Genomic DNA, 12072 nt, shown 5'->3' with positions numbered 1-12072 from the left:
TTTCTCCCCAGTTCCCTCACCGTCCTGCTCCAGCTCCCCCGAGCCCCTCAGCGTTGCCCCTGGATCTCCAGGGCTCTTCCCTCATCCCAAACCGAAGCTCTGTACCCACTAAACCTTCACTCCCCAAAGCCCCTCCCTCTGCCCCCGCAACCACCGTTCTGCTTTCTGTCTCTCTGAATTTGACTTCTAGGCACTTCGTATAAGTAGAATTATTCAACGTCTGCCCTTTTGTATCTTGCTTATTTCACTTAGCGTAATGTCTTCCAAGTTCATCCAAGTTCATCATGTTTCAGAATTTCATTCCTTTTTATGGCTGAATAATAATCAACTGTAGGTATTTACCACATTTTGTTTATTCATTTGCCCATCAGAGGACAGTTGGGTTTCTTCCATCTTTTGCTGGCAGCTCCCTGACAACAGGAAGATGGGAAGCCTGTCTGAGCCGTCAGCATGGAGTTACCACTCATTAAAAAAAAACCTGTTTCTCATCACAAAAGTAGATAGATTTTTTTTTGTAGAAGACTTAGGAAAAATGTATCAGCAAAAGAAGAAAACTAAAATCTCTTATAATCCCACCTCAGAGAGGTGATTGTTATTAATATAGTGTTACAGTCTGAATGTTATTGATCCCTCCTTCCCCAAATTCATATGTTGAAGCCCCAATTCCCAATATGACTGAATTTGGAATTAGGTCCATCATGGAGATAATTAAGGTTAAAAGTCACATGGGTGAAACTTGATCCAATAGAGTGTCCTCATAGGAGGAGACACCTGAGAGCTCACTGCCCGCCTGTAAGGACACAGTGAGAAGGTGGCCATCTACAAGCCAGGAAGGAGAACCCTTACATGAAACCAAACTGACCAACACCTGTTCAGGGACTCCTGGTCTCTGGAACTGGGAGGGATACATTTCTGCTTTTCAGCCACCCAGTCTGGTATTACATTATGGCAACCCAGGCAGACTAAGACACACAGTTATCTTTACAACCTTCTGTGCATATATGCGCAGATATGTATATGTATATGTATATGTATATGTTTATTTGTGGTTTTTTAAACCCAAAACCCAAATGGGATCATTTTAGGCAGTGTATCACAGGAGTTAATAGTATAAGGGTTGGAATCAGACAGGCCCGAGTTCAAACCTTGGTGGTGTTACTCTCTAGGTTTGCTTCCTCATCTGCAAACGGGGATGGTAGCAGTATTTGCCTCCTAGGACTGTTGTGAGGGTTACATTGGGAAGTGCTCCTAGAGTGCCTAGCAGGGTTCCGAGCACATGGTAAAAGCCAGCCCTCTTCAATGACGGGTCATTCACTATTCACTAGGCTGTAAACTCCTGGAGGGAGGGAGCTTTTCTGACTTGTCCGCTTTATCCCTTGTTCTTAGCACAGTCCCTGAGAATAGGTGTCTAATAAATATTTAGTGGATGAGTAAGGAATGATTCAATGAGAGCAGACAGGGAGAGAGAGGGAGAGAGAGAGCAGCTCACACAGCGCCTGATGGCTTGAGTTTTTGGCCTGGTCACACTGTTTTGTAACCAGTAGAGCACGGTGCTGGGTTAAGAGCGTGGGTCCCAGGGTTCACCTGCCTGGGTTTTAATTCGGGTCCTACTGGTTTCCAGATGAGTGACCTGAGTAACATTATTTAAAATGCGTTTTTAAATGCATCGATCTCTAAAATGCACTTTAAAATGCAACTCTAAAATGGAGATAAGAATAGTATCAACCTCATGGGGTTATTGTGAGGATTCAATGAGATGGTCCATATCAAGTACCTAAAATAGTACCTGCCTCGTAGGGTTGTTATGAGGATTGAAGATCATTGCTCAGTAAATGCTTTATTTGCTTAACGTCAGAATGTCGATCACGGATTGTCATCCTCAGGTCAAACAGCAGCAAGTCGAAAGCAGAGTCCTCTCCCAGGACGCCCAGCAGCCCCTCAAGCCCCACCTTTGCCCCCTCCATCTGCCTCCTGGCACCCTGCTATCTCACAGGGGACTCTGTCCGGGACAAGTGTGTGGAGATGCTCTCAGCGGCCTTGAAGGCAGATGGTGAGAGGGCCTGGACCAGGGATGGGGGAGGAGGGCTTCCCAAGGGCAGATGACATGCGGTCTTTCTCAGGGCCACGGGAGTGGTACAGGACACTATAGTCCCCAGTACAAGCAGGCTTCACTGCCAAGGTCACGTTTGGCTCATGCCTGTGTTTCTGAATCTCTTTTAGATGATTACAAGGACTATGGAGTCAACTGTGACAAGATGGCATCAGAAATCGAAGATCATATCCTTGAGTTTTGCCAAGGCCGTGGGTGCCGGGGCTGTCCAGCAGCAGGGCCCCCAAGTGCAGGGGACCCAGGATAGTGAGCAGGGAGAGCAAGGGCTCTAGGGACAGCCCCCTCTTCTGCCCCTGAACGGGAGTTCTTAATTCTAGCTAACATTTATTACGTCTTGCACCTGCCGGCCTCATGCTAGGCTGTTTAAGAACAGGATACCTCATTCAGTGTTGAGAACGACCCACGAGGTAAGTTTCCGCATTAATCCTGTTTTACTGGTGAGTTTCCTGAGGTTCAGAGAGATTAAGGCACTCGCCAAAGCTCTCACAGCAAATAATAGTGGCACTGCTGGGACTGGAACCCAGAAAGTGTGATTCCAGAACCTGAAGGCTCAACTGCTGGGTCACAACGTGCCTAGTTTCTGACATCCAGGGGTCAAGGAGACAGAGAGGACAGCACGTCTCATGCTCAGCCTTCCCCGCTCTTCGAACCTGTGAAGGCAGCAGCTCCCATTTTTTACTCCCCAATGTGCACCAAGCGCTGTGATGGGCAACTAACACACTGCCTACCTGTGATTCTCCCAACAGTCTCTGTGAGGCCAGGGCTGTTGTTCCCATTTCACAGATGAGGAAACTGAGGCTCAGGAGCTGCTGATCTCGGAGCTGGACTGAAAACCTTGGTCTTTAGATTCCACGTCCTGGGCTTTCCATATTTCCCATTCTCTCAGTCTCTGAAAGGGGCCTTGTGTGAACAGAGGAGGTGACCACCTGTGTGACATGGGCCCATTGCACAAAAAGATTCCTGTCTCCATGTGAAAAATTCCTTAGCACTGTGCCCCACGGAGTGAATGCTGGGATTTCCTTTACAGGAGACAAGGCTTTGCATGTCAAAGAGTGTGGAGGGAGGAGGACAGAATCCCCAGGAGACAGGCTGTCTGAGTGTCACACTGGGGTGTGAGGGACCCTTGAGAGACCTCTTAGGCTTTACCTATTGGGCTCAGATGGGGTTGTGTAAGGGGCAGGGGCCAATCTGCAGACAACAAACTTGCCTGCTTCCATCTGCCTGAGGCCCACACTGATATCCTCCAACACACCTTCTGTGATTCCCTCTCCACCATCATTTAAGTATTAACCAGCTTGTCTCGAGCTGTCCAGCACCTCACCAAATACTTTTTCATAATTTCTAATTCAGAACACTGAGCATAAGCTGCTGCTTTGTTTTCTCTGGGACTTTCCCCTTTGTTTTCTCCCTCCACTGGATGTCTGTCTTCCAAAGGCGAGGAAAGCAGAGCTGCGTCATCCCTTTAGCTCGTTGTTCTTAGGTGGTGGGAGGTCAGGTTTGAGGGCTTGAGTGTTTGTCTCCCAAAAAAGCCCTGCCCTCTTCAGAGCGACCCTGGACTCACGCGGCAGCCATGGGGCTCGCATGTGCTCCTTGGAGGGGTCGGTGACGTGCTGGTCCACGCTCCGCCTCACCCTCCGCTGTGAGCTCAGGAAACGGGAGAGAGGTATCGCCAGCCCCCGTCCCCACGTAGCCGGACACACACCTCCAGGAGTCCCAAGCACAGATTTCTAAACAAATGTCTTGGCTTTCAAGTGCATTGTGGTGTATTCTTCCTTTTTACATTTTTATTGTACAAACAACATTAAAACAACAAAAAGAGGAATTACACCACCTTCCTCCCACCACTTCTAGCAAGCCAGCTGTTTCCATTTTTCCACATTCTCCACAGTCGCTTTCTCTTATGTGGCATTTCCCAGCGAAGACTTCATCTTCCTGATTCCCCCGGCTCAGGAGGCCAAGAAAATGCGCCGTGTTCCCTGAGCTTTTCCAGAGAAGGGGGTGGGAGGCCTGTCTGGGATGCAGCATCTGGACAGAGAGGTCACTGTGGACCTCGGCCAGGGGCGACTTCCTGCTTGGTGAGAGGGGAGAGTGTTACCGTCAGGAGGGGGTCTGGCTTCCAGCCCTGTCTCTGCTGGGAATTTGCCCCGTGACCTTGAGCAAACGCCTGCACCCTTCCTAAGCCTCAGCTTCCTCATCTCTTAATGAGAGACGTAAGTCTGACCAGCAATTCCAAAAGTAGGTTCCAGGGGATGGTGACGGATATTACCAGACCACTGGGAGCACCAGACGAAACAAAGCTCAGTGATTTCTTTATTGCAATACTTCTCAGAGCCTCAAACATGTGGCTCCTAATCTTGTTCTTCCCTGCCAGCTGGACTCACGACCTCCATGTAACTTGAGGAGATCGTCATCATTATCATCTTAACAGCCCCTAAATGTTGAGCTCTTGATAGGTCCCAGACACCATGCTACGTTGTCACGCAGCTCAACTCACTGAATCCTCATAACTGCCCTGTATTTTAGAAGTAAGGAAACGGAGGCACAAAGAGCTCATGTGACTCGCCTGAGGTCACATGGGAGGCTCAGACAAACCTGGGGCGCCCACTCCTGGAGTTCCAGACACCACTGTGCTTGTTATGATCTGAACTCACCACGCAGGCTGTTTCCTGTTCCTGACACGTGACTGACCCCATAGGCCCAACTGAGATCCCCTCAAATGTCACAGAAGTGCCCAACCTCTTTATTAAATCAAAGGACAGGAAGAGTTGGCCCTGGGTGTCCTCGGCCTTCAGGGAGAGGCTCCCTATCCTCCTGCGGCCCTCCACGAGTGGCTGGCTGGCCCTTGACTGTGTCACATATCTACCAGGAGCTCAAGAGCACAGACATGAAGTACCGGAACCGCGTGCGCAGCCGAATTAGCAACCTCAAGGACCCCAGGAACCCTGGCCTGCGGCGGAACGTGCTCAGTGGGGCCATCTCCACCAGCCTCATCGCCAAGATGACAGCCGAGGTGAGGGCCAGGGCCGGGACCTCTGCACGGTGGGGTGGGGGCCAGGCCCCTCTAGCTTTGTCCAAGTCTCAGGGGCAGGGGCTTGTGACTCTGCGAAGAATAGCCAGGTGGCTCTTGCAGTCAGACGATCTCCCACTCCCCATCTCTCAAGGCTTCTGGACCATCGTGATAGTGAACATGGCTAATGCGTATTAGACACTGTGCTAGCACTTTAGACATACTGGCCACTTCTATCTTCACACCAACTGAGATAGAAATGTTTATTCTCCCCATCTCACAGGGGAGGAGGCTGAGACTCAGAGGAGTTAAGTGATTTGCCTGCCTGTACACACAGCTAGAAAACACTCAAGCCGGGAGGCAGGCTGTTGGGCCTCAGGGCGCCCACTCTTTGCTGCTTTGTTATCTGCCGCCCTCCTCGGCCTTGTTCAGCCCTCTATGCCAACACCGAGCTCCGGGCCGGGGCCAGAACAGGAGCTCCTGTCTCCATGGAGCACAGTCCAAGGGAGGGAGACAGACAGATTTACAGATACTGTGTGTATAAAACAGAGGTGGGGAGTGCCATGACAGGGCCATCATAGGGACGTATAGGAAGGAAGGATTGATCCAGCCTGAAAGGGTCAGTAAGGGAAGGAAGAGGCAACAAGCCTGTCTGAGGAAGTTAGAAACATGGGGGCTGTGCCAAACTGCCTGAGTTTGAATTCTGCCTCTGCGACCCAGCTATGCAATCTTAGACAAGCCACTTAACCTCTCTGTGCCTCAGTTTTCTCACCTGTAAAATGGGAATAATAATAATAATGGCTATCTCATAGGCAATGAATGCGTTTAGAAGGTCAATACATGAAAAACCTTCCCCAGAATTAGTATAGAATAGGCCCATTCACCAGCCATTTCATGTAACCCTCAGCACGATGCTATGAAAAAGGAAATATTATCCCCATTTTATGGATGAGAAAACTGAGGCCAAACAACTCACAAGTGACGTATGAGGATGTGAACCCAGAGCTGTTTATTTCAGAGTCTACATCTTGGAAAGACCTTGTGCACGCCCTCAGGTATGAGCAGCTCTTTGCTGCCAGAGCTCACTGAGGGATTTCCCACAGGCACCTGGAGAGGGTGCCACTACGCGCTAGTGAAGGAAGGGGCCCTGAGGAGGGGAGGGGAAGTGCGTGGCATCCTGGAGTCCCGCTGTGCCTCAGTGTGTCTGGGAATCCTCTAAACTGTTGGCCATACTGGGCCTCTGTGTGTGTGTGGGGTGTGTGTGTGTGTGTGTGTGTGTGTGGGTGTGTGTGGGTGTGTGTATTTGTTTAGTCTGTGACTGCGGTGTGTGGTTAGTGTATGCAGGGTATATATAAGTGTGGAGTGTATGTGTGTGTTATGTAGTATGTATGCGCATTTTTCTGAGGAGAGGGTTCACTGACTTCCTCAAATACCCAAAATAAGAACGATAATCCCTTGACTTTAGGATAAAACTGGGAACTTGGTGCAAGTGGACCAGAGTTATCTTTCTGCTTAATTTAAAACATCTGATCTTTTTAGGCAACTAGCAACATATGCCCAGAGTTACAAATTGCAACTTGGCTTCACAGTGTCTGCTCCTTCCCTGCAAGGTGCAGCTGTGACTTTTGTGCAAACCCAGCTTTGTGTTTATTTCTCTCTGTCCCTCACTCCATGCTCTGGGGTCCCCCTGCTGCTCTTTGGGTGTGTGTTGTGGAAATGCTGTCAAGAGACTGTCTTACAGGCAATTGCAGAGCCATGCTGGGAAACCAAGCCCAGGAGAACCAGGAGCAAGGTCTGGCACAGGTTTGAGCCAAACCCAGCAAGTTCCCAGAAGCTGGAGGTCAGAACAGAGCTGAGCATCTGGATTAGGACAAAGACAGGCCCCAGAAGTCCCACTAAAGCAACTGGCCAAGCCAGACACATGGATGAAGTCGGGCCCCGCCTAAGGACTGTTCGCTAGAGAATCGGGTGATCAACCCAAGCCCAAAAAGAGGCTCACTAGGCCAAGGGGAGCCAGCCAGGAACCGAGCAGGCCCCGGACAAGGGCCAGCCAGGGCTGGCCGCCAAGGACCCCTTCCCGCCAGCAGCCCAGGCGACATGGATGCCAAGATCTTCCTCCTGGGGGTCATCTTCTGCTCCAGGCAGGAAGTTTCTTTAAGAAATATAGGACCATTTTAGCTCCAATAAGAAAAATAACAGCTTGGGGTTGGGCTGCTTGCTGTTTTGTGGCTTAGAGGATGGGACACTGCTGTCAGGGAAAGCCTGGGACAGGGATGCCCATGCAGATGGACATCCCTCCCTGTGTCTCTGTGTCTCCCTAGCTCCCTTTTCGTGTCTCTTTCCTTGTCCACGAGATTCCCTCCCTTCTTTCTCTCTTTTCCCCTCTACTCAGACATATCAGAGCTGGGCGTAGATTCCGAGATATCCGTTGGGACTGCTGAGCGGATATACTGTCCGCCCCACAGGGACAGGGATTTATTTTGTCTGCTTACTGCTCACCCCGCCCCGAGATCGGTGGTGCTGTGCCGTCATGAATGCGCAACAAATGCTTATCAAATTCGCCTTTGGGGCCCTTCTCTAACAGTGTGTACAGTGTGGGGGATGTATTTTCCTCATTTTTCTTATTTTCTATATGACCGTACTTACTCTATGTCTTTGGTGCTGCCTCCTTCTAAATGAGTCAGGGCAGAGGTAGGTAAATGGATTGGTGGCTAAGCGGATTTTTTTTTTTTTAATTTCTTAGTGGGCACACAAGACTCATCTTTCCACATCTGATTCCCAGCCCTGTCTCCTATACTCCTCACTCTGAGGCCACTGTAAACACTCTTGTGCAAGCATGTTATTCTTGCCCTCTGATCTTTCACGTGGACTACCCTCTGTGTCTAGAATCTGCCATCCCCCGACACTACCCAATCCCCCTGCAAGTCCCGCTTATCTGTCAAGACCAGGTCGGGTGTCAGCTTCTTTAATGGGCCTGCCCTGTGCCCAGGCAGTCATGCCCTACGCTGGGGTGGGAAGACTTGCGCTGCACTTTGTATGACTTTGTTTTAGTACTTCCTAGTACTAAAAATCTTGCTATTTTGTGTAAATGCTTGGCTACTCCACCAGATTAGCATTACCTGGGGACAGGAACCAAATCTTCTTACCTGAATCCTGAGGGCTTAGCGACCATGGTGTACTGGAACCAGTTCCTACCAGCTCTGGAGTGATTATTAATGTGTAGCTACTCCCGACTCTGCATTCAGTTACATCACATTAGTAGCTTGAAATTGGCCATGATAGAAATATTTACACAATGGAAATTGGCAAATACTGCAGATCGGCCACCCCTACAGTCAAAACCGGTTTACCAACACACCAATACAGTCGAAGACATTCAGTAAGTGGGCCTCCAATAGATTTTGAATGAACAAACGCATTATGCTCTGGGAAATCCCCCCAAATTAAAGTCAGCTCCTTTTTGCTTATATAGCTTTGGCTTGACTTGTTTTTCTACATACCTCATCATTGGTTAGGGCCTATTGAATATAAAACAGTAGGATTTATTTATTCTTTAAAAAATCCTCACCTGAGGATATTTTTTATTATGAATTTAGAGGAAGAAGAAGGGAGAAAGAAAAACATCAATGGGTTGCCTACGCATTGCGCATGATCAGTATGCGCACTGATCAGAGATCAAATCTGCAACCTAGGTATGTGCCCTGACTGGGAATCAAACCTGCGATCTTTTGGTGCACAGGACAATGCTCCAACCAACTGAGCTACCCAACCGGGGCAACACACTAGGACTGAAACATGTGTGTGCACCAGAATAACTTGGGGGCACTAGTAAAAATGCATATTCCTGGGCCTGCCCTTCGAGTTTTGGATTCCTAGGAATCTGCATTTTGTCAAGAAGCCCAACTGGTTATAAAACAGTGGTCAGCACTAGATTTAGTGGTGACTGAAGTCATTTGACCTTTGTGCCAACTCCGTTCTCCACAGTTTAAAGAGTCATGGTAGAAAGCAACAACGGAAATGTTTAGTCGCTACCAAATCCTCACTCATTTTAGCATTAGCCTCTGCTGTCCTCCTTCCCCCAAAGCAACCTTAACTTGAACTCTCTTCAGTTTGAGTGCCCCCCTCTCTACTCTCCTCCAGCAGAGGTGTAAGAGGAGTCAGATGGCAAGGGAGATGGATAAAGAAAGGGAGGACCTAGAAAATGTGAGCACTGGGTGTCTGTAGTAATTTTGACACAAGAAGAGAGAGCCTGTTCTGTAGGGACTTAAAGATGTTCTGTGATACAGTCACAGGCGAGCAGTTAGTGGAGTGAGTCCAGGTGCTTCAGGTCCTAAGTGGGTGGGGACAGCAACAGCAAGTCATAGTGAGAGGCAGGGTGAGCACCAGCTCTGAGGGAACGTACAAAAGAGTGTTGATCCAGGGGCAGAAGCTGTTTGCCTTCTGCTCTCCTGTTCACACCCTTCTGCACTGGGCCCAGCCGGAGCCCCCCACATTTGCCCTTCTGCCCAAAGGCAGTCTGGAGACTCTTTGGGTGTAGACTTTTCCCAGCTGGGGCAGGGCCAGGAGTCCAGGCCTTGCTCCAGCTCCCTGCACTCAAGCCAGCACGTTCCCTCCTCCTCTGCTCAGGCTCTCTAGAAACCAGGTGTGGGGCAGGGTGCCTGGGACTCCCCGGCCCTGAAGGGCAGACTTGTTTCTCCCCAGGAAATGGCCAGTGACGAGCTGCGGGAGTTGAGAAATGCCATGACCCAGGAGGCGATCCGTGAGCACCAGATGGCCAAAACGGGCGGCACCACCACTGACCTCTTCCAGTGTAAGAAATGCAAGAAGAAGAATTGTACCTATAACCAGGTATGGTGAGGAAGGGAGGGCCGCATGGTGGAGGAAGCTACAGGGGCACAGAGATGGTGACCAGAGGGAGCTCAGGGGAGAGCCAGAGGGGCAATGGGTTAAAACTGCAGGCTGTGGGGAAAAAGGCGAGCCTTGGTACATCAGTGTGTCCCTGGGGCCTCTAGAAAATGTTCTTCTGCAGTGTGACCACTCAGATTTGTGTCTATGAGCCTTGGCCAGCCTGTTCTGGCTGGGCTGAAGCAAGGCTAGGAGAAACCAGGCTCACAGGGCACAAAACTGTAGAGTTGCAGACGATTGGAAGGGAACGTGGCATATAAAACTCAGCTCCCTCACCTTACACACAGGGAAACCGAGGCCCAGACAGGGGACAAGCTTTGCAGCTTTGTCCAACGTAGCAAAGATGGTCAGTGGCAGAGACAGTAATAAAGCTAAATCTAGACCTTTCTGCCTACATTACAGCCAACTCAATGTGTAAAGCCTAAGGTGTTTAGCCCCGAGTCCTAAGAGTGAAGACTATCGCCCCTGTATGGGGAGCCACACAGGCTATGGAGGCCACTTCTCTGGTTTAAAAACCAGAAAACCACCCTATTTCTGAGTGGCACAGATTATGACCTTGGGGCACCGATGTTCTTGGATTCTCATTGGTATCTAGTCATTCTGGAACTCCATTTATTCCTCCGTCTACTCAACAAGCAGGGTTTTTCAGCAGCACGTTGTGAGTGGAGATTTGTGGCTACAGCAGAGATACAGTTGCCCGTACCACTCGGGAATCATCCCTCAGAGAATTCCGATTCAGGAATTCAGAGATGACTGTGCAAGCTCATGCTCTCCTCCAAGCACGCCTCCACGGTGGGGCGTGGGCTTCCTGCGCCTGCCCCCCCACCCCACCGCCAGTAAACTGCCCATCAGCAAAGTTTTCTCTGCACAGAGGGACCCCGACGTTATCCTTCCTCGGGTGTCATTGCTCTCCAGGGAGAAGGCTGTGCCAAGTTGTGTTCTCTGGGCTGTGCTCCCTCATTAGCGGGAGGAGTCAGACTCCCAGCTGACATCATTCATAGCTGAGTGCCGGCAGAGTAGTAACGTGCTCTGTGTCATGGCCGTCCATGACATACAGAAAATCAGAACAGCAACTTACTTGTGTTAAATCTGGAAATGCCAGGGATTTGCCATGGGAAACCTGGTTCCTGTACCTGAATGGTTGGGTTAAGGGGATTAAAAAAAAAACCCTAGAAAACATAATATTAAATAGACCCAATGATCCTCAGATCTCTTTTCCTCTCTGGGCCTCAGTTCTTCCACTCGTAAAATATGGAATGAACTAGATTATCTCTAGGGGTTCTTCCAGCTCACCCAGTAGGGCATGTTCAGAGGTGAGTCAGGGAATGCTTCCTGTAGGAGAGGAGTCTTGAGGCAAGAGAAGAGAGATCAATTCAGGAGGCTGAACAAGAGTGAAAGTGCAAAGGCCAGGCTGGGCCAGTGAGCTACTGAAAGTGGGCTGATGGACCTGCAGGAGGAGGGGACAGTATACATTACCGAGTTCTCAGTGATAGGGGAATTGCCCAAGTTGGGTGGCAATAACAGTGCCAAGCCCTGGCTGGTGTGACTCAGTGGGCTGAGCATCAGCCTGCGAACCAAAGAGTCACCGGTTTGATTCCCAGTCAGGGCACATGCCTGGGTCGTGGGCCAGGTCCCCAGTAAGGGACATATGAGAGGCAACCACACATTGATGTTTCTCTCCCTCCCTTTCTCCTCCCTTCCCCTCTGTCTAAAAATAAATAAATAAAATTAAAAAAAAATAAAACAGAAACAGTGCCAAGTTCTGGGATTTGGACCTACTCCTGCAGACAGTGGGAGCCATGGCAGGTCCTAGTGCAGGGAAGTGACTTTGTGAGTGGTCTCTCTGTCTCAGGTGCAGACACGCAGCGCTGATGAGCCCATGACAACCTTCGTCTTATGCAACGAGTGCGGCAATCGCTGGAAGGTCTGTACCTTTCTCCCTCTCCCCACCGCAACTTCATCATCCACAGATGCTGCTCCACATAAGGAGTAGTGTACGCACAGCCAAGGGGGGGCCCTGTGCACGGGGGTTGGGGGGGGTGGCTTACCA

At 50.0% G+C, this 12072-nt stretch overlaps 1 protein-coding gene across 1 annotated transcript in view; it reads left to right on the top strand.

Moving 5' to 3' along the window:
• The window catches only part of TCEA3 (transcription elongation factor A3), a 33565-nt gene that overhangs the window by 19250 nt on the left and 2243 nt on the right, over window positions 1-12072 (top strand). Inside the window, exons 6-10 of the mRNA XM_054571712.1 lie at window positions 1884-2050; window positions 2221-2282; window positions 4971-5120; window positions 9819-9965; window positions 11875-11946. Coding sequence (XP_054427687.1) covers window positions 1884-2050; window positions 2221-2282; window positions 4971-5120; window positions 9819-9965; window positions 11875-11946 — 598 coding nt within the window. The remainder of the gene's footprint in view (window positions 1-1883; window positions 2051-2220; window positions 2283-4970; window positions 5121-9818; window positions 9966-11874; window positions 11947-12072) is intronic.

This window comes from Pteronotus mesoamericanus, unplaced genomic scaffold (assembly GCF_021234165.1).
Source record: "Pteronotus mesoamericanus isolate MK-2021 breed Mesoamerican mustached bat unplaced genomic scaffold, CSHL_Meso_final contig_221, whole genome shotgun sequence".
NCBI classification, from domain to species: Eukaryota; Metazoa; Chordata; class Mammalia; order Chiroptera; family Mormoopidae; genus Pteronotus; species Pteronotus mesoamericanus.
This window is presented reverse-complemented; position numbering and strand designations above follow the sequence as displayed.